At 40.7% G+C, this 18,433-nt stretch overlaps 2 protein-coding genes across 2 annotated transcripts in view; one reads left to right on the plus strand and one right to left on the minus strand.

The window, feature by feature from the left end:
• The window catches only part of LOC103523301 (histone deacetylase 4-like), a 31,484-nt gene that overhangs the window by 4,511 nt on the left and 8,540 nt on the right, over positions 1–18,433 (minus strand). The window contains exons 5-12 of the mRNA XM_026832885.1: positions 17,948–18,153; positions 14,743–14,864; positions 11,710–11,947; positions 10,954–11,080; positions 10,285–10,514; positions 9,698–9,880; positions 8,877–9,040; positions 8,451–8,522 (exon numbers count right to left, since the gene is read on the minus strand). Of these exons, the coding sequence (XP_026688686.1) occupies positions 8,451–8,522; positions 8,877–9,040; positions 9,698–9,880; positions 10,285–10,514; positions 10,954–11,080; positions 11,710–11,947; positions 14,743–14,864; positions 17,948–18,153 (1,342 nt within the window). The remainder of the gene's footprint in view (positions 1–8,450; positions 8,523–8,876; positions 9,041–9,697; positions 9,881–10,284; positions 10,515–10,953; positions 11,081–11,709; positions 11,948–14,742; positions 14,865–17,947; positions 18,154–18,433) is intronic.
• On the plus strand, positions 3,715–7,361 carry LOC103523291 (histone deacetylase 4-like). Its single transcript, XM_026832964.1, has 6 exons — positions 3,715–3,854; positions 4,134–4,256; positions 4,630–4,770; positions 4,894–5,064; positions 6,006–6,130; positions 6,928–7,361. Exons 2-6 carry the CDS (start codon positions 4,200–4,202, stop codon positions 6,986–6,988), a joined length of 555 nt encoding a protein of 184 aa, XP_026688765.1. The 5' UTR covers positions 3,715–3,854; positions 4,134–4,199; the 3' UTR covers positions 6,989–7,361.

The following is an 18,433-nucleotide window of genomic DNA, read 5'->3' on the forward strand; positions in this document are numbered from 1 at the left end:
AAATATGGACAATCAGGGACAGTTTTTTTCTTCTTCTACAAAGTCGGTCCGTCCAGCGGCCGACAAATATGTGAAATGTGTTAAAAAGTGAACATAAGTGAAAAGCAAAGAAGTACAATATGAATTGCTGGAATAAAAATTCCAAACATTAAGGAGTAAAAAGAAAACATCAAAAGTGATAACAAGGCTTCAACTAACTAGATAGAACCAAATTCCTAGAGAATGTTACAGTTAAAAAGTGAACATAAGTGAAAAGCAAAGAAGTATAATATGAATTGCTGGAATAAAAATCCCAAACATTAAGGAGTAAAAAGAAAACATCAAAAGTGATAACAAGGCTTCAACTAACTAGATAGAACCAAATTCCTAGAGAATGTTACACTAATTATAGCTACGAAGAACTAAAGATATCTAGAACCGTATAGGATCTTTATTTCGGAAACTTTGAAATTCATACCAAAACTCACACCACCAAGGCTATTACATCAATCTGTCTACTAGAGGCAAGATTGCCCAAATTAGCACGATTCAATGAGCATATCACTAGTCAATATCCCACTTTGAAGTATAGAACATACGTCCTTTCGCATTTATAGAAGGAATACTTGTCACTAATGTAATACCTATTCTATTTAAAATAATAATCTTGGCTAATAATAACATGGTACTTAAATAGAGGGAGTGAAATAGAAAATACTTTTGTTCTGTTTCAAAAGTTTTTAAAAATAAAATAAGCTATTTTTACTTTCTTTTTTAAAGAATTTCTTTTACACAAAGTAATAATCAATATTATAAATAAACAAACAAAACGTGTCAAATAAAGTTTTTAAACATCTAAAAATAAATCTAACAAGAAAACAACATAATATGAGATAACATTTCAAGATACAACTGAAGTATCTCAACACACAATCCAATCCTGGAACCTGGAATAATCCATGACTATATTCCTACAGCAGACTTCTCAATACCTTAGCCATAATCGAAGACATGAGAGTTGTGTAGGGGATCTGGAGATTGAAACACAAACGAGCTTGCTTTTCCTCACTCAGGTTGATTAATGTGAGTAGGTGGGTAGCATGTTGCCGAATGGAGGGCAAAACCCCCGTCAGTAAAGCCTTCAGCAGTTATGGAGTGACATTTAAACCTCTAACAAGATAAAACATTCTAGACTATTGTTGTGTATGTGTTTTCAGTGATGGAACCCATCAGTAATACCACCCCAGCACATGTACAAACATCTTCTACCCTCCAATCTTCTATATTGTTGTGTATGTGTTTTCAGTGATGGAACCCATCAGTAATACCACCCCAGCACATGTACAAACATCTTCTAACCTCCAATCTTCTTACCATCCTTCACCCATCACCGATAGTCAGGTTAGTGGCCGGGGCGATTTTTTTAACCTCTTTTCCATTCCCGGATAGGTGTGCTGCCGTGCTAAGCGAAAACGCCGTATGTCAAAAAAATCGATTTTTGGTTTTTGGTGCCAAATGGTTCCTATGATCCTAAATTTTGATCCTATTTTTTTTTTTTTTTTCTTCTTCTTCTTCTTCTTCTTCTTCTTCTTCTTCTTCTTCTTCTTCTTCTTCTTCTTTATCCTAAACCCCTAAAAACCACTAAAACGTGTTGTCGTATGTCAAAAACGTATGTTTCCCGTATAGATTGAAATCTTTAAACTCGATTTCCCGAAAGTAAGGTTTTTTTGACATACGGCGTTTTCGCTTAGCACGGCAGTGTGGGTATGGATGTAAAAGAAAATCCCTTGAAAGTTGAAAACAGATTCGAGTTGTTTTATATTATTGTTATTTCATTTATTTATTTTTCTTTTTTTTTCTATTTGATATCTTAAACTTTATCCGTTTGTTTAGTAAGGCATTAAGGCCGGGGTTTACCAACTAAAAATTGATACAAGAGGGTTTCCCTATACTTAATACCCGGGTCAACCTCAGATTGTACTCAATACCAAGATAATCCGATTAGTTAAAACTCGACCTGAGGGAACCTTTTTTTTTTTCCTTTTTTTTTTGTACCTCGGTACCGCTTTCCCATTACTTCAAGGACCTAAGTAAACCTACCCTGATACTATTTTCATCCTTTTCAACTTCACAGGTAGCTCATGCTCGTCTGAACAAGACGGGGCATAGGCCCCTGGGCAGAACCCAATCTGCCCCCCTACCCCTTGGTCACCCCATGCTAGCCGGAGGTGCAACGGCCCCCCTAGTCATCTACGAAAATGAAACGGGCCCCTCCTCCTCTTCCTCCTCTCAACATAGCTTGCTCAAACAGGTAAGGAAAAGGGTTAGCTCTATAAAGCTCTCAGGTTGTTCGCCGTAGGTCTGACTATTCGTCTCTAATCTAAATTGGTCGTAACAGCCTGTACGTATTTTTTCTTCGTCCAAAGTCACAATTTTTCCGAATTTTTCTTCAATGGCCATGTGAACACACTAATTCATTTGTATACGCTTCGAGCCCGCCTTAGGGGGAAAAAATAGTCACCAAAAACCCTATTCCCTATAACTCTCTCCCCCACGTCTACCGGGTAGTTTGCATAGTGTAATGCAGGCATTAGGTCTCTTACACATGGGCGTCGCGCGACTTTTAGGAGAAGATGTCTGAAAATCAAAACTACAAACCTTTGAAAATAATACAGTCTACGAAAATGAAACGGGCCCCTCCTCCTCTTCTTCCTCTCAACATAGCTTGCTCAAACAGGTAAAGAAAAGGGTTAGCTCTGTAAAGCTCTCAGGTTGTTCGCCGTAGGTCTGACTATTCGTCTCTAATCTAAATTGGTCGTAACAGCCTGTACGTATATTTGTTCTTCGTCCAAAGTCACAATTTTTCCGAATTTTTCTTCGTTGGCAATGTGAACACACTAATTCACTAGTATACGCTTCGAGCCCGCCTTAGGGGGAAAAAAGAGTCACCAAAAACCCTATTCCCTACAACTCTCTCCCCCACGTCTACCGTGTAGTTTGCATAGTGTAATACTGTAATCCATTCATTAGGTCTCTTACACATGGGCGTCGCGCGACTTTTAGGAGAAGATGTCTGAAAATCAAAACTACAAACCTTTGAAAATAATACAGTACTTAACCCATCCTTTAGGGCTGTTTAGCCCCTACACCTAAGCCTCAGATTGAACTTTTAGTGTATGCTCTATTTTCAATGGAAATATTGTTGATATTGACAAGGTTCCAAAGTCTATCACCTTTGTCGGCTCTCCCCCCCGCTTCTTGTTTCCCCTTCTTTTGAACGTGATTATAACATGGGAAATTATTATAATGATAACAACATGTATGTTATGTTATACAGTGTGGTACCGGAGCAGGTCTCGGGTTCAACATTAACATCGCCTGGTCAGGAGCTTTGAATCCTCCAATGGGAGATGCAGAATATCTCTCCTCAGATGGGCGAGAAAAGACACAATACTTCCCATTTAGGTGCTGGGTTAACACGAGAACACCAGAAAGTAACTCGTTGAAATATTTGCAATCAAAAAACGAGTACAAATTTTTGTCCATGGTGGGCATCGAACCCGGGACCTTGTGCATGGCAAGCAAGCGGCTAACCGTATCCCCTAACTTGGTTAGCTGTCTCTAGGGCCTCAAGGCCACGGAGATTGCTCTCTTTTGAGCGACATAATTCAACGAACCTTTTTGTTGAGAGATTCCCTATCCCAGCAAGATAGTTGTTGGACATTAGATAAACAAGGTATATTGTATGATTACAGGATGTCCATCATGGGAATGGTACACAGCAGATCTTCTACTCTGATAAGAGAGTTTTGTATCTATCCATACACCGACATGACGATGGCAACTTTTTCCCCGGCACAGGAGGTCCTATTGAGGTACGTACCACCCTGTAGACAGCTTTAGTTAGACTGCTGGGGTAGATTCGTAGAAACTTAACCCATCCTTTAGGGCTGTTTAGCCCCTACACCTAAGCCTCAGATTGAACTTTTATTGTATGCTCTATTTTCAATGGAAATATTGTTGATATTGACAAGGTTCCAAAGTCTATCACCTTTGTCGGCTCTCCCCCCGCTTCTTGTTTCCCCTTCTTTTGAACGTGATTATAACATGGGAATTTATTATAATGATAACAACATGTATGTTATGTTATATAGTGTGGTACCGGAGCAGGTCTCGGGTTCAACATTAACATCGCCTGGTCAGGAGCTTTGAATCCTCCAATGGGAGATGCAGAATATCTGGCCGCATTCAGGACCATCGTCATGCCAGTAGCTAAGGTAAGGTTCGAGTCTCGTTTAGGTCTCAGATTCCTTTTTCTTTTCTTAGGCTAGCCACTCACTATCAGTTAGACCTGTCAGGTCAATAATAGCAGATTGCCCGTGCTTCGCCACCGAAAAATTATTGATTGGTTGATTGATTGAAATTTTGAAATAGAATAAATATAGAACCTCCCTAAGACTAAAGTTCCTCTAAGGAAGAAGGGAGATTATAACTTGAGATCGGTTTATATCTCGGCAAAAGTCTCTCTTATTATAGTTCTAGATGAAAATTTATTGGATTTATTGGGAATATTTATTCTCTCATTAAAGTTCTAGATGAAAATAATATTATTGATTAGGAATATTATTTATCATTTATCTTTTTCCGCAGGAATTCGACCCCCAGATCGTGCTAGTGTCAGCTGGTTTTGACGCTGCAGCAGGTCATCCACCTCCCCTGGGCGGATATAAGCTGTCCCCTGCCTGCTTTGGTTATATGACTCAGCAGCTTATGACGTTGGCTGATGGGAAGGTAAGTTTTTGCTTATTTTAATGGATCTCAAACCACCCGCCCAATTTTAAACTTTTTTTTTTTAAATCTCGGACTCTCTCAGGGACTTACGAAAAATGATGCATTGTGTCTATTTCTCCCCAGGTTGTGCTAGCGCTGGAGGGTGGCTACGATTTGCCCAGCATGTGTGATTCAGCCGAGGCCTGTGTACGCGCCTTGCTAGGCGATGCCCCGCCCCCTCTGAGTCAGGAAGAACTGACGAGATCTCCTTGCCTCAAGGCAGTCGAAACCTTGCAGAAAACTATTGCCATACAGGTACGTGTCTAGAAATCGCTCGGATAAGAGAGTGTGGGCGTGGGTTCAAATCAGCTAAGGCGTGTGTTAGTGCCTTGCTAGGTGAAGCCCCGCCCCCTCCGAGTCAGGAAGAGCTGACGAGATCTCCTTGCCTTGAGGCAGTCAAAACCTTGCATAAAACTATTGCCATACAGGTACGTGTGTGTATCGCTCGTATTTACAGGGTGTCCAAACATGAACGGAACATTCAAATCCGTTTATTTTTGGATACCCTGTATAAGAGAGTGTGGGTTCAAGTTCAAATTCAGCTGAGGCGTTGTATTTATACTTTTTTTAAGAGGTTTGACAGAGGGAACTGTAATCGTCACGAAATCGAAGATAGAAGGAAGACAGGATAGGAGGAAAGCCAGTCGTTCCGAGAACGAACATTATCCCATCAGGATAAAATCCGCCCCGGGCGGGGATCGAACCCGCTGCCTAGCGCTTACAAGGCAGACGCGCCACCAACCAAGCTAACTAGGCTGGCCGTATTTATACTTGCTTTTTTGATAGTTCGACTTAAAAGTGACGCATAGTATTTAGGGTATTAGTGCATATATTCGAACCAAAAGGTTGGAATATGTCAAAATAATGAAAATTACATTTTATTCTACCACTATACTCGTGCTTGGAGACTTTTTTCCCCGTTTTCTCAAGGAAAAAAGGAGACTTCGGTGTTAACTGTAGTTTCTAGCACGTTTCATCGCCTCATTTGAGATATTTTTTTAGTATGATCCCTAAACTGACCTACTGATTTTTTGCACACTAGGTACCTAACCCGACGTACAGATTCTTTAGCAGGCTACCTAACCCTACCTACATGGTGGAGTGAAAGAGCTCCTTCAGGGTGATACATAAAGACCTTTTTAAGTGATTTTTTGCGAGTTACCTAACCCTAATGGAAACTTCACTCTATTTTGCAGGTATCTCATTGGCCAGTATTGAAAAGATCTGCTCACACGATCACGTGGAGTGCACTGAGCGCGGCGGAGGATAATGAAACTGTATCCGCCATGGCCTCACTGAGTATGAACAAGAAACATCTCCAGTAAGTAACTATTTCATATTGAAATACCAATGAAAAGTCATGTATAAAATCAATAAACCTCGTGATCAAGCCTTGCTTTTACAGACGTTTAATGTTTATGAGGATACCATTTATAATAATTTATATGAAGTTTTCTTGTTCAGTTCAATATGTTGTATTGACAATAAATTCAAACTAAAAATAGTGGTTAGACTAATTAGCACACGAGGTACTAATTTTCTCTGACACGAGTTGAACAACATATGTTAGAATATTAATCACACAAGACAAATGATGACATGTAACTCACAATAGGAAGTTACCACAATAGAAATTAACAACTTTCTTCTAACTATCGGCTAGACGAGAGGTCCTGGGTTCAGTTCCAACACCAAACAGGAAAATTCAGTTCATTCTTACCTACCCTTCCTCAAGTGGTGAGGTGTTTTTTTTTTCTTCTTCTTCTTCCCCCCTCTGACACATTTGGGGTGAGGTAGGTTCTTTCAGACCCCAGTAAAAATCTTCTGGAGAACTGTGTAAAAATAATGCACCATAATGCTAGGGCATTTTCCAAAAATATCCTCGCTTCAATAGGTCAAACTTTTTTTTTACAATTTGGAATTTTGATATCTAAAATCCCGACCCCACTTGAGTGAATGCCGACCCCACTTGAGTGGGAAAAGGTAAAGAAGAAGAAGGAGAAGGAATTTTGATATCTAAAGCTGTTCAGACAAATTCACTGTAGACCCCAAATCAGTTTGTATGATAAAATTCCATTTCCCCTGTATTGATGACATTCTGTCTCTCTTCCCCCACAGAAGTCCAGAACAGTCGATAGAGATAGAAGATGAGCCCATGGAAGAGGACGAAATCAAGTGAAGGAACCTCCACCCTTCTCTCCTTGTGACAGACCACTACCCCTCCTCCCTCTAGGGAGATTACGGTGAAGCCAGGTTTAGAATTATGGTGAAGCCCGGTTTAGAATTACGGTGAAGCCAGGTTTAGAATTATGGTGAAGCCAGGTTTAGAATTACGGTGAAGCCAGGTTTAGAATTATGGTAAAGCCAGGTTTGGAAGTATGGTGAAGCATGAAGGCAGGTTTAGAAGTATGGTGAAGCCCGGTTTAGAATTATGATCAAGCCAACTTTAAAACAATGGTTAAGCCATATTTAGAATTATGTTGAAGCCATATTTAGAATTATGGTTAAGCCACGTTTAGAAGTATGGTGAAGCATGAAGGCAGGTTTAGAAGTATGGTGAAGCCCGGTTTAGAACTATGGTGAAGCTAGATTTGGAATTATGGTGAAGCCCGGTTTAGAATTATGGTGAACCCAGGTTTAGAATCACGGTGAAGCCAGGTTTATAATTATGGTGAAGCCAGGTTTAGAATTATCATGAACCCTAGTTTAGAATTGTGAAACCAAGGTTTAGAAGTGTGGTGAAGCCAGGTTTAGAATCGGACTATATTGGATTGAGTGGATGAGTTTTGTTCGATAGAGGTTTAAACAATCTCCTGGAAACGGGACTATGTGAAGTAGCATGATAACAAGATAACAATATTTTACATAGTATCTAGAATGTTTTATCTTGTTAGAGGTTTAAATGTCACTCCATAACTGCTGAAGGCTTTACTGACGGGGGTTTTGCCCTCCATTCGGCAACATGCTACATAGGCACTTTTAGGAGAACAGGGACATTCTTATCATTTTAAAGGACATTTTTATCAGGTTGTATAAAAATACAACACTTTGCCATAGCTTGTGTCATCTTTGTAAGGTACCTTTGCAAGGTATGTATGTAGCTGTTTATTTCTAAAAACAAAGTACATTAAAATTATAAAAAAAAAAAAAAAACACACACAATACATAAAAATACAAGTACCCATGTATAAAGGCCCTAATGAAAAAAAAGTGCCAAAAATTTGAAGAAATTATAGAGACAGAAGTTGAGGTAGTTATAGAGAAAGAGCTGTGTCGCTTTTACAAGGTATGTAGCTTCTCATTCAAAGTGTCTAACGTTTCCCATGCTTGGGACTTTGCTTGCAGCATTTACAGGTGATATTCGGAATGGCTTGGCCATAGTGAGACCCCCAGGACAAATCTTAACTGATCTCGAGTTATGGTCTATTTTCCGTAACAAAGTACTTACGGGCAACTTGCTAATTTTATTATATCCTATTTGGAGAGTATAGCAGAAGTTCCTGTACTTACTATTGTTATTATTGCTTGACGTTAGGTATATGTTTTTAATTGTTTCCGAATGTATCCGGAAAGCATAGAACGGTAAGCAATAATGTCAATACATAAGATATCTAATATAAACCTAACCAATGATCGCTTACTAATATTGTTGTGTACAAAACTCTCTTATCAGAGTAGAAGATCTGCTGTGTACCATTCCCATGATGGACATCCTGTAATCATACAATTACCTTGTTTATCCAATGTCCAATAACTATCTTGATGGGATAGGGAATCTCTCAACAAAAAGGTTCGTTGAATTATGTCGCTCAAAAGAGAGCAATCTCCGTGGCCTTGAGGCCCTAAAGACAGCTAACCAAGTTAGGGGACACGGTTAGCCGCTTGCTTGCCATGCACAAGGTCCCGGGTTCGATTCCCACCACGGACAAAAATTTGTACTCGTTTTTTGATTCCAAATATTTCAACGGGTTACTTTCTGGTGTTCTCGTGTTAACCCAGCACCTAAACGGGAAGTATTGTGTCTTTTCTCGCCCATCTGATGAGAGGCATACTATAAGTCCACTCACCCAATCCAGAATGAGGACTCGTTTCAGATCTAGCCTCTGAATGAGAAGTTTGGCAGCCACGGCTACGGAGTTGAAGAAACAGAAGCCCATAGCCTGAGATTCCTCGGCATGATGTCCTGGGGGTCTCACTATGGCCAAGCCATTCCGAATATCACCTGTAAATGCTGCAAGCAAAGTCCCAAGCATGGGAAACGTTAGACTTAGACACTTTGAATGAGAAGCTACATACCTTGTAAAAGCGACACAGCTACATACAAACCTTGCAAAGGTACCTTACAAAGATGACACAAGCTATGGCAAAGTGTTGTATTTTTATACAACCCTGATAAAAATGTCCTTTAAAATGATAAGAATGTCCCTGTTCCCCTAAAAGTGCCTACTTCTTCGGATGTGACCGCCAAGAGAGGTTTCATATCCTAACCAGCTAATTTTGTGTTAATCATACTTGCAAGACTTCATCAAAATCAGACCGACTGTTTGAGAATTCTGGTGGAATACCAAAACCAAACTAAATTAAAAGACTCCAACTCAAATGAATAAATGACTTAAAAAGTCATTGAGTTAATACTTGGAATTCAATTCGTTCGATAAATTATATTCTAGCTCTTTTTCAGGTGCTTTTCCCATACACTAACCTTTGTATGAGAGATCAATAACACAACCGGCCGCCACCTGGTGGAATACCAAAACCAAACTAAATTAAAAGACTCCAACTCAAATGAATAAATGACTTAAAAAGTCATCGAGTTAATACTTGGAATTCAATTCATTCGATAAATTATATTCTAGCTCTTTTTCAGGTGCTTTTCCCATACACTAACCTTTGTATGAGAGATCAATAACACAACCGGCCGCCATTCTGGCAGCAGGCGCTGTATGAAGTTCATTCCATGTTGTATCCGAGTCTACCCCGATACCGCCACATTCTAGCCGCACAAACGTTTTCATCTGAAGTTCGGAAAGTTTGCTCAGGTCCAACTTCTGCCGGTTCAGAGGATTTGTGCCTGAAAGTGAAGTGTATAAGTTATTTTCCCTCTCTCTATCAACATGGACCTTCACAAAGTTACGAAGGCATCCATCAAGATAGTAAAAGAATGTTTGTATGGTAAGGTTGAATGGTAGAGTTGCCTTAAAGGCCCGTTCCCACATGTCGTGAGTTTCATCGGATTTTTTTCCGAATGTCCTGTAGGTAATGTAATTTAAATGAGAATGTTCCCATTTCCCACTGTACAATTTTCCGAACTTACCTCCATGCCTATCCAAGAACGGAAAAGTCTGGTTAGAAAATTTCCGCCCTGGCTGAGATTCGAACCCAGCACCTCCCGGTTGAGAGTCAGTGCTCTTGACCACTCGGCCACAGAGGTGGTAAAAAAGATTTATAACTAGGCTGGCCGCGTTTCCAACTCACCAAAAAGCAAGCAATGGGATTCGGTGTGACACGTCTGCAGCTCGTCCAGACTGGCTTTCCGCGACCGAATCCTATCGCACCTCTGCACGAGGCCTGTTTCCACAAGCCGCGCCCACACGGACTGCAATCGGCCGCCGTGTTCTGGATGAGGCGCGTTGTCACCGCAAATACAGCCGTGTTTCAACATAAGGGAGTCGAACCCGAGACCCGTTGTGGTCCGATGGGGACTGCTGTGAACAAGGGGGAAGGGGGTTAGTCATGTTCGATTTTTACTTTCCTTCCCATAGGACTGTATACCAGACCGAATTTCTCTTGCTAAAGAAATACCGAAGGTTAAGTGCGAAGGGCATCCACTCGTAAAATTTGTAGCCAAAACCAAATGTTAGCCCAAAATTGCACCCTCGTTAGGGCTGATTGAGAGGCTGACGTAAAGCCCCGACCCGAAGAGGCGAAGAAAAAGAAGAAGATCATAATCGGGTGAAATTTTCGATGGTCGTTTAGTGCTAAAACGTTTTGAGATTCCTAGAGCCTAAATCCAAAGTTTCAGCCATTGGTCCGTGTGTGTGTCTGTCTGTAAACAGGGCTTAGGGAAATTTAATAGCCCTAGGGGGGCGGAGAAAGATTCAGGGCTTAGGGTAACTAAAGGAGATAAAGCCCTACCATACTTACCCACTAAGTCTGGGCGTGAGAAGGGGACCGGAGGGAGATTCAGGGCTTAGGGCAACTAAAGGACTAGATAAAGCTCTCGACAGAGGTCGCACAGAATGAGAAGATAATCTTGGAGTAAACACAGAACCTGCAATCAAACACACAATTGAATACATAGGTAGTACCTCGAGACAGACTACCTCCGTGGGAAGTTAGGTCTGGCTAGGGTACGTTAAACAGAGAGTAGACTAGTGTCTCGGTGTGGGACTATAAACAGGGAGGAGAACAGTTAACCCTAACCAGCCTAGTAGCTAGCTGGCAGTTCTTCAAAGGGGCTTCTCTGCTTCAAAAGACAAGCACAAGTCCTCACGCGGTGCAATCAGCCTCGTCGATTACTAGTGTAAAAAGATTAATGAAAAATGGGCATTGATTGCAAAGGAGGCACTTAGTAATGTTGCCACATCCACAAAAGTGGTGAGAAGGCTCTGCTTAACTACAAAAAATAATCCTCCTAGCCTTTTCCTACTTTAAATAGGGTAGGCGTTTCTTGTCAGTCTCTTCCAGGCAGCCCTATTGTGTAACTCATACTTTGGCCACAAAAATAATAATAAACATTACTTGATTGATTTTTTCACTCACCATCATTGACTTGTTCTTTTCCTACTTTAAATAGGGTCGGCGTTTCTTGTCAGTCCCTTCCAGACAGCCCTATTGTGTAACTCATACTTTGGCCACAAAAATAATAATAAACATTACTTGATTGATTTTTTCACTCACCATCATTGACTTGTAGTCCATGTCGCATCATCAGATCGCGCTGCTGTTGCAGGAAGCTCTCCCGTTCTCGCTGCTGCTTCACAATTTCACTCTCATCATCATCCGACGTTTCCTGACTCCTCTCCCGCTCTCTGCCGCCAGTCAAATCAATCACCTCGTTCTCTGGCGTATCACTCAGCTGAGAACTGTTGCTGGCCGCGCGACTGCTCACTCGTATCAGAACCGTTTGACGGATTTGCTGTGGGGGAACGAACGAGAGGTGGAATAAGAGAATAGACTCTATACGGGAAGGTGGCCTCTAATGGAGATTAGGCCCGTCGCAAAAAACATTGGAAATGTAGTTGCTACTTTTAGTTGCGCGGAACCAAGCGAAGCCACCTGAAAAATCCAAAACCTATGAAAACGATACACACCTCTCACTGTATTATTTTCAAAGGTTTGTAGTTTTGATTTTCAGACATCTTCTCCTAAAAGTCGCGCGACGCCCATGTGTAAGAGACCTAATGCCTGCATTACGCATACTAAAAAAATCTGAATTGAGGCGATGAAACGTGCTAGAAACTACAGTTAACACCGAAGTCTCCTTTTTTCCTTGAGAAAACGGAGAAAAAAGTCTCCAAACACGGGTATAGTGGTACAATAAAATGTAATTTTCATTTGACATATTCCAACTTGGATCGAATATATGCACTAGTTCCCTAAATACTATGCGTCACTTTTAAGCAAGTCGAACTATCAAAAAAGCAAGTACCTATAAATACGGCCAGCCTAGTTAGCTTGGTTGGTAGCGCGTCTGCCTTGTAAGCGCTAGGCCGCGGGTTCGATCTCCGCCCGGGGCGGATTTTATCCTGATGGGATAATGTTCGTTCTCGAATCGGCGGGCTTTCCTCCTATCCTGTCTTCCTTCTCTCTTCGATTTCGTGACGATAAGACCCTAGCAGTTACAGTTCCCTCTGTCAAACCTCTTAAAAAAGAGTATAAATACAACGCCTCAGCTGGATTTGAACTTGAACCCACACTCTCTTATACAGGGTGTACAAAAATAAACGGATTTGAATGTTCCGTTCATGTTTGAACAGTGGACACCCTGTAAATACGAGCGATACACACACGTACCTGTATGGCAATAGTTTTATGAAAGGTTTTGACTGCCTCAAGGCAAGGAGATCTCGTCAGCTCTTCCTGACTCGGAGGGGGCGGGGCGTCACCTAGCAAGGCACTTACACACGCCTTAGCTGATTTGAACCCACGCCCACACTCTCTTATTCGAGCGATTTCTAGACACGTACCTGTATGGCAATAGTTTTCTGCAAGGTTTCGACTGCCTTGAGGCAAGGAGATCTCGTCAGTTCTTCTGTGTCGAGCTTCGCGATATAGAGTTCAATATTAGAGGTCCGGAACCCAGTCACTCGATTGATCTTCCGGCACCCTTGTTTTTTTTTCTCAGTAGACGTTCGCGCGCCTCTCGGCATACTTGATATAACTTGTTTATACTGCCCGAATAGTAAAAGTCCCTTTACCCCTAAAGACTGAGTAACCAGATCTTCAGTCCCATTACCCATCGTCCCGAAATCGAACGGAGGACAGGATAGGAGAAAGCCTTATCTTCTTTGCAGTTTTGACGATATGGGGCAAAAGGTCCAGTCCCCTCAGGATACGTCAATAATTCAAAACAACTCTCTCTATTCTACTGTGTTAACTACGGTAGATAAATTTATGAAGAGATCAGAGGTGTAACTCCTTTAGGGATAGCGGAGGCGTTAGTTGATCTAATTTATAGAAGTGTGTCCCCAGTGCAATGCAAAAGTGGAGTGAATAAATCGAGGCAATTTGGGGACATTGAACTTCCACCTTTGAAACTGTATACGGTCTTTTAGCGTGCTTTCTAAGGTCGTGCAATCAATTGATTTCGCCCTGGTATGAGGAGAGGCCGCAATATCTGTTAGCTTATCTAGAGGTAAAAACAGTGTGGGCATTCTCAACACAAGTAAAGGTCGCTATTTCAATGTTAATTAATATGATCTACAAATTTAATCAAGAACCAAGCCTTTACTGTGATTGGCTTGGTGGTGCTATATTAGCACGGTGCAACAAGGAAGCGATGTGCTTGCTCAACGGGTTGAAAATATATGTGGGACCAAGGAACCAGTCGACTCTCGATAATTCGAAATTGGAGGGACCTGACTATTATTTCGAATTATCGAGAGTTTCGATTTACCTATATCTAGAGGTAAAAACAGTGTGGGCATTCTCAACACAAGTAAAGGTCGCTATTTCAATGTTAATTAATATGATCTACAAATTTAATCAAGAACCAAGCCTTTACTGTGATTGGCTTGGTGGTGCTATATTAGCACGGTGCAACAAGGAAGCGATGTGCTTGCTCAACGGGTTGAAAATATATGTGGGACCAAGGAACAGGCATGGACAAGGAATCTAGATTACCCAAATTACCTGTCCGCTAAAACGCAAAACGCAAATGCTGAGACGTTCTAAAGTCTTTTATCATGCTGTTCACCTTAGAAAAGGGATTAAAAAGACTTTCTGGTTTATAAGTTTAAGAGATTGTTTAACATATTGATGCCCACACGTTATTCCACTAGCCGTTCAGCAGTATGGTGTGAAATCGATTGGATACACGGATATCTCTGTATCTAGGAACGGGAACTTTAGACATTTCTGCATACAATATTGACGAAAATTCTGATGCAATCCCCGCCTGGTGATTTATTTGAAATGAAAGTTACAAGTGTGGCCAAAGTCGTAGTAAAGCTCCAATAAGTTCTCAATGACACATTCGCAGAACTCCTAACCATAATACCTCCTATAACACACCAGTCAATGTGTCTATGGCAATAAAAATATGACTAATTTATACGTTTATTGTAACCAGAAATGCCTCCCTTCAGGGCCGAACTTACAATAACTCCCAAGCTATTGTCAACACCCAAAACCGAACCTTTTACTTTGGAATGCAGAGGTCGGGCTGCAGTATCGGGTTGAATCATGGTTCTAAAAACATGGACCACTCACCTGCAGTATCTGTTGCTGGAATGCCTGGTCATGTCCGTTGGTGACATGAATCATGTCAATCTCCTGACTGTTATGTCTCCTGGCTGCGGTGGGACTAGACAGTGGGGACTCCCCCGTCACATCTGAGAACATCAGGAAAAGGATAGTTACATTAGTTACTGTTTTAGTGCAATAGTCCTCAACTAAATAACTAAAATGGACGTGGCACACAAGGGATCAAGAAGAGACCGCCTTAACATAATAATAGTTGCTGTTAGTGAACGGATGAATCGGCAATAATTACCATCATATAAACGATTATGAAGGTGGTTTTGGTTAATCTGATAAAATAAATCGAGGACTTAAAAAAAAGAAAGAAAAAAAAATCGTCAAGTGCAACTTCTGCTTGATCACTATTTTTAACAAGTTGTTTGGATACCAACTCAGAATAAACATCGTATAGTAATGAAGTAATGGAGGTAGGGCAAGTAGCTAGGCACGGTAATAATCATAAATCACTGAGGCTAATTGGTTCTGGATCCCCTCACCTCGAGTACCAAATAAATTCTCTATACTGGGGCAGGTTACACGCCTATGGCACAAATACCTACTGATCCTAAATGTATTTGCCTTACATCCTATGCCCTAGCATTTGAGATAAAGATCCCATTTAACTTGGCTTGGGATAAGAGATCTCCGGCAAAGGGAACAGATCTTGGACTGCTATCTAGGAACAGTAAAGGTATGTGGCGTGGCTTTATAAGAACGCGATTTGATCGATGCGTGACAGTGATTAAAAGCTTAGGCAGGTCGATATTGACACGCGTTTTTCCTATTGGAAATATAGAAGGAGTGGTCAATTATTCTGACACAGACAATTCATGATAAGTACCCCCATCTACAAGAACCTAGGAAACTGTCAATCTTACATCACCGTCCAATTCAGAACCACCAAAACCAAACCACTTCAGAACCAAACATGTAAATTATAAAAGAAAACCATGGGTGTATTTACAAACCTAAAGGCAGCATTGAAAAGCAGCAAAGTCTTCGGAAAAAAGATTCAAATAAGGTGATTAACACTCAGAGAGTTTCTTCAAGTTTCGGAGAGGCATAAAAGTATTTAAGAAAAAACTAGGTTTAGTAGCACAGAGTCTTCCAAAATATCCTCATAAAACACAACTTTCAGGAGAAACGAATTCAGGCGACACCCAAAAAGGATTCAAATAAGATGATAACACTCAGAGAGTTTCTTCAAGTTTCGGAGAGGCATAAAAAGTATTTTCGGGTAAGAAAAAACTAGGTTTAGTAGCACAGAGTCTTCCAAAATATCCTCATAAAACACAACTTTCAGGAGAAACGAATTCAGGCGACACCAATAGCAATGAAACAAGGGATCTCGAAACTTTATGAAAGCTCTAAAACGCGACTTGGACAGCTTTTTGAAAACTACGTAAAGAAAATGAAAGATAGGATCAACAAGTCCCACAAAACACTTGTCACAACGTTAAACCTCCGCGGACCCTCTCGGAACGAACTTGAAAATGAAACTGCCACTGAAGTCCCCAATTTTGATCCTTAACAAGTGAACAACATCCTAAACAACACAAGCTAAAAATAGCCGCATGGGAACCGTACACTAAAATCACAGATTTGTCTCCAAAGAAAGTAAACAAACATAATTTATAAACAAGGGTAGGGTAATAAATGTAATAATATACAGACGGAGATCAGGTTCATTCAAAGTCCCATATGGTGCACAAACAATTTGAGGGCGTGGGAACCTCTAACCTAACCTACGACATACGATTATGTTACGAAGTATTAGATCGCCAAAAATAAAAGTGCTTCTCTGATGTGCTTGTACTTTCGACCAGGACTTCTGTTTTAGGGGGAGGCTCGTGAGAGAGTTAATGTACTTCTCCGCTCCAATAAAAACATTACAAATTTTTATCCGTAAATTAATGGTTTCTTCTAATTAAATTGATCCCAAGGGCAAGGAAAACCTAGACCCTTAACAAACGGAGTGTGCCTGAAGGCTTGTGATGTGTTTCAATCCACTCGACCCCAATTTTATTGATTTTAAAGTACCTATACAATGTGCACTTATGCGCTGAGACGTTCTAAAGTCTTTTATCATGCTGTTCACCTTAGAAAAGGGATTAAAAAGACTTTCTGGTTTATAAGTTTAAGAGATTGTTTAACATATTGATGCCCACACGTTATTCCACTAGCCGTTCAGCAGTATGGTGTGAAATCGATTGGATACACGGATATCTCTGTATCTAGGAACGGGAACTTTAGACATTTCTGCATACAATATTGACGAAAAGTCTGATGCAATCCCCGCCTGGTGATTTATTTGAAATGAAAGTTACAAGCGCGGCCAAAGTCGTAGTAAAGCTCCAATAAGTTCTCAATGACACATTCGCAGAACTCCTAACCATAATACCTCCTATAACACACCAGTCAATGTGTCTATGGCAATAAAAATATGACTAATTTATACGTTTATTGTAACCAGAAATGCCTCCCTTCATGCGGCCAAAGTCGTAGTAAAGCTCCAATAAGTTCTCAATGACACATTCGCAGAACTCCTAACCATAATTCCTCCTATAACACACCAGTCAGATTCTGGAGATAGAGTGATCGGGAATATTTTTTTTCCTGGCGCGACGCTCGATCCTAGAACTGTCACAATCGATTGTCTAAATAGAAGGTAGTCTCAGCTTTAAATATCACTAAACCGCAGTCTCGTGAGAGCTTTTGTGTTTAGGTTCTGGAGATAGAGCGATCAGTGTGAGAGTGAATGTATCTCACTTTTATAGGTTTAATATTCTGGAGATAGAGTGATCGGGAATATTTTTTTCCTGGCGCGATGCTCGATCGACTCGATCCTAGAACTGTCACAATCGATTGTCTAAATAGAAATAGATTGTCTCAGTTTTAAATATCACTAAGCCGCAGTCTCGTGAGAGCTTTTGTGTTTAGGTTCTGGAGATAGAGCGATCAGTGTGAGAGTGAATGTATCTCACTTTTATAGGTTTAATTAAATGGTATGTACATATCTCGTTATAATATCATGGTAAAGATAACAACTTACTCGCTAATGATGGATAGTAGGGTAGAGTCCCAGATACTAGGGATCCTGTCAAAGGTAGTCCTCAAATGGTATGTACAATTGTACATATCTCGTTATTATATCATGGTAAAGATAACAACTTACTCGCTAATGATGGATAGTAGGGTAGAGTCCCAGATACTAGGGATCCTGTCAAAGGTAGTCCTAGTCTCGATGTGAGAGCGGCTCTAACTTCAGCCTCGGACACAGAAGCCAGCTTCTTGCCATCCTGAAAGACACACGAGATCAAAATAATAATACAGCCATATCGATCTCTTACGAGATGCGGCCTTCTCAAGAAATTTGTAGATTATGATGCCAAGTAATTATGTAGATTAGTCAGGATAAATGTAGCACAAATAGGTGGTAGTCCAAATAAGCAAAAATGTCACGGGTTCGATTCCCACCGGGAGTGGATTTTGTCCTAGACAGATAAGGTTTGTTCTCGGAATAGCTGGCTTTCTATCGTCTTCCTTTTCTCTTCGCTTTCAGGACAATAAGACTAATTCTCTAGGACTCCATTCGTTTACTGCTTTAGAACATCTGTCGTCAAATCTTCTCGCAATGTGACCTGCCCATTTCCACTTGATT

The sequence above is a fragment of the Diaphorina citri genome, unplaced genomic scaffold (genome assembly GCF_000475195.1).
Source record: "Diaphorina citri unplaced genomic scaffold, Diaci psyllid genome assembly version 1.1 scaffold83, whole genome shotgun sequence".
In the NCBI taxonomy this organism is placed as follows: Eukaryota; Metazoa; Arthropoda; class Insecta; order Hemiptera; family Psyllidae; genus Diaphorina; species Diaphorina citri.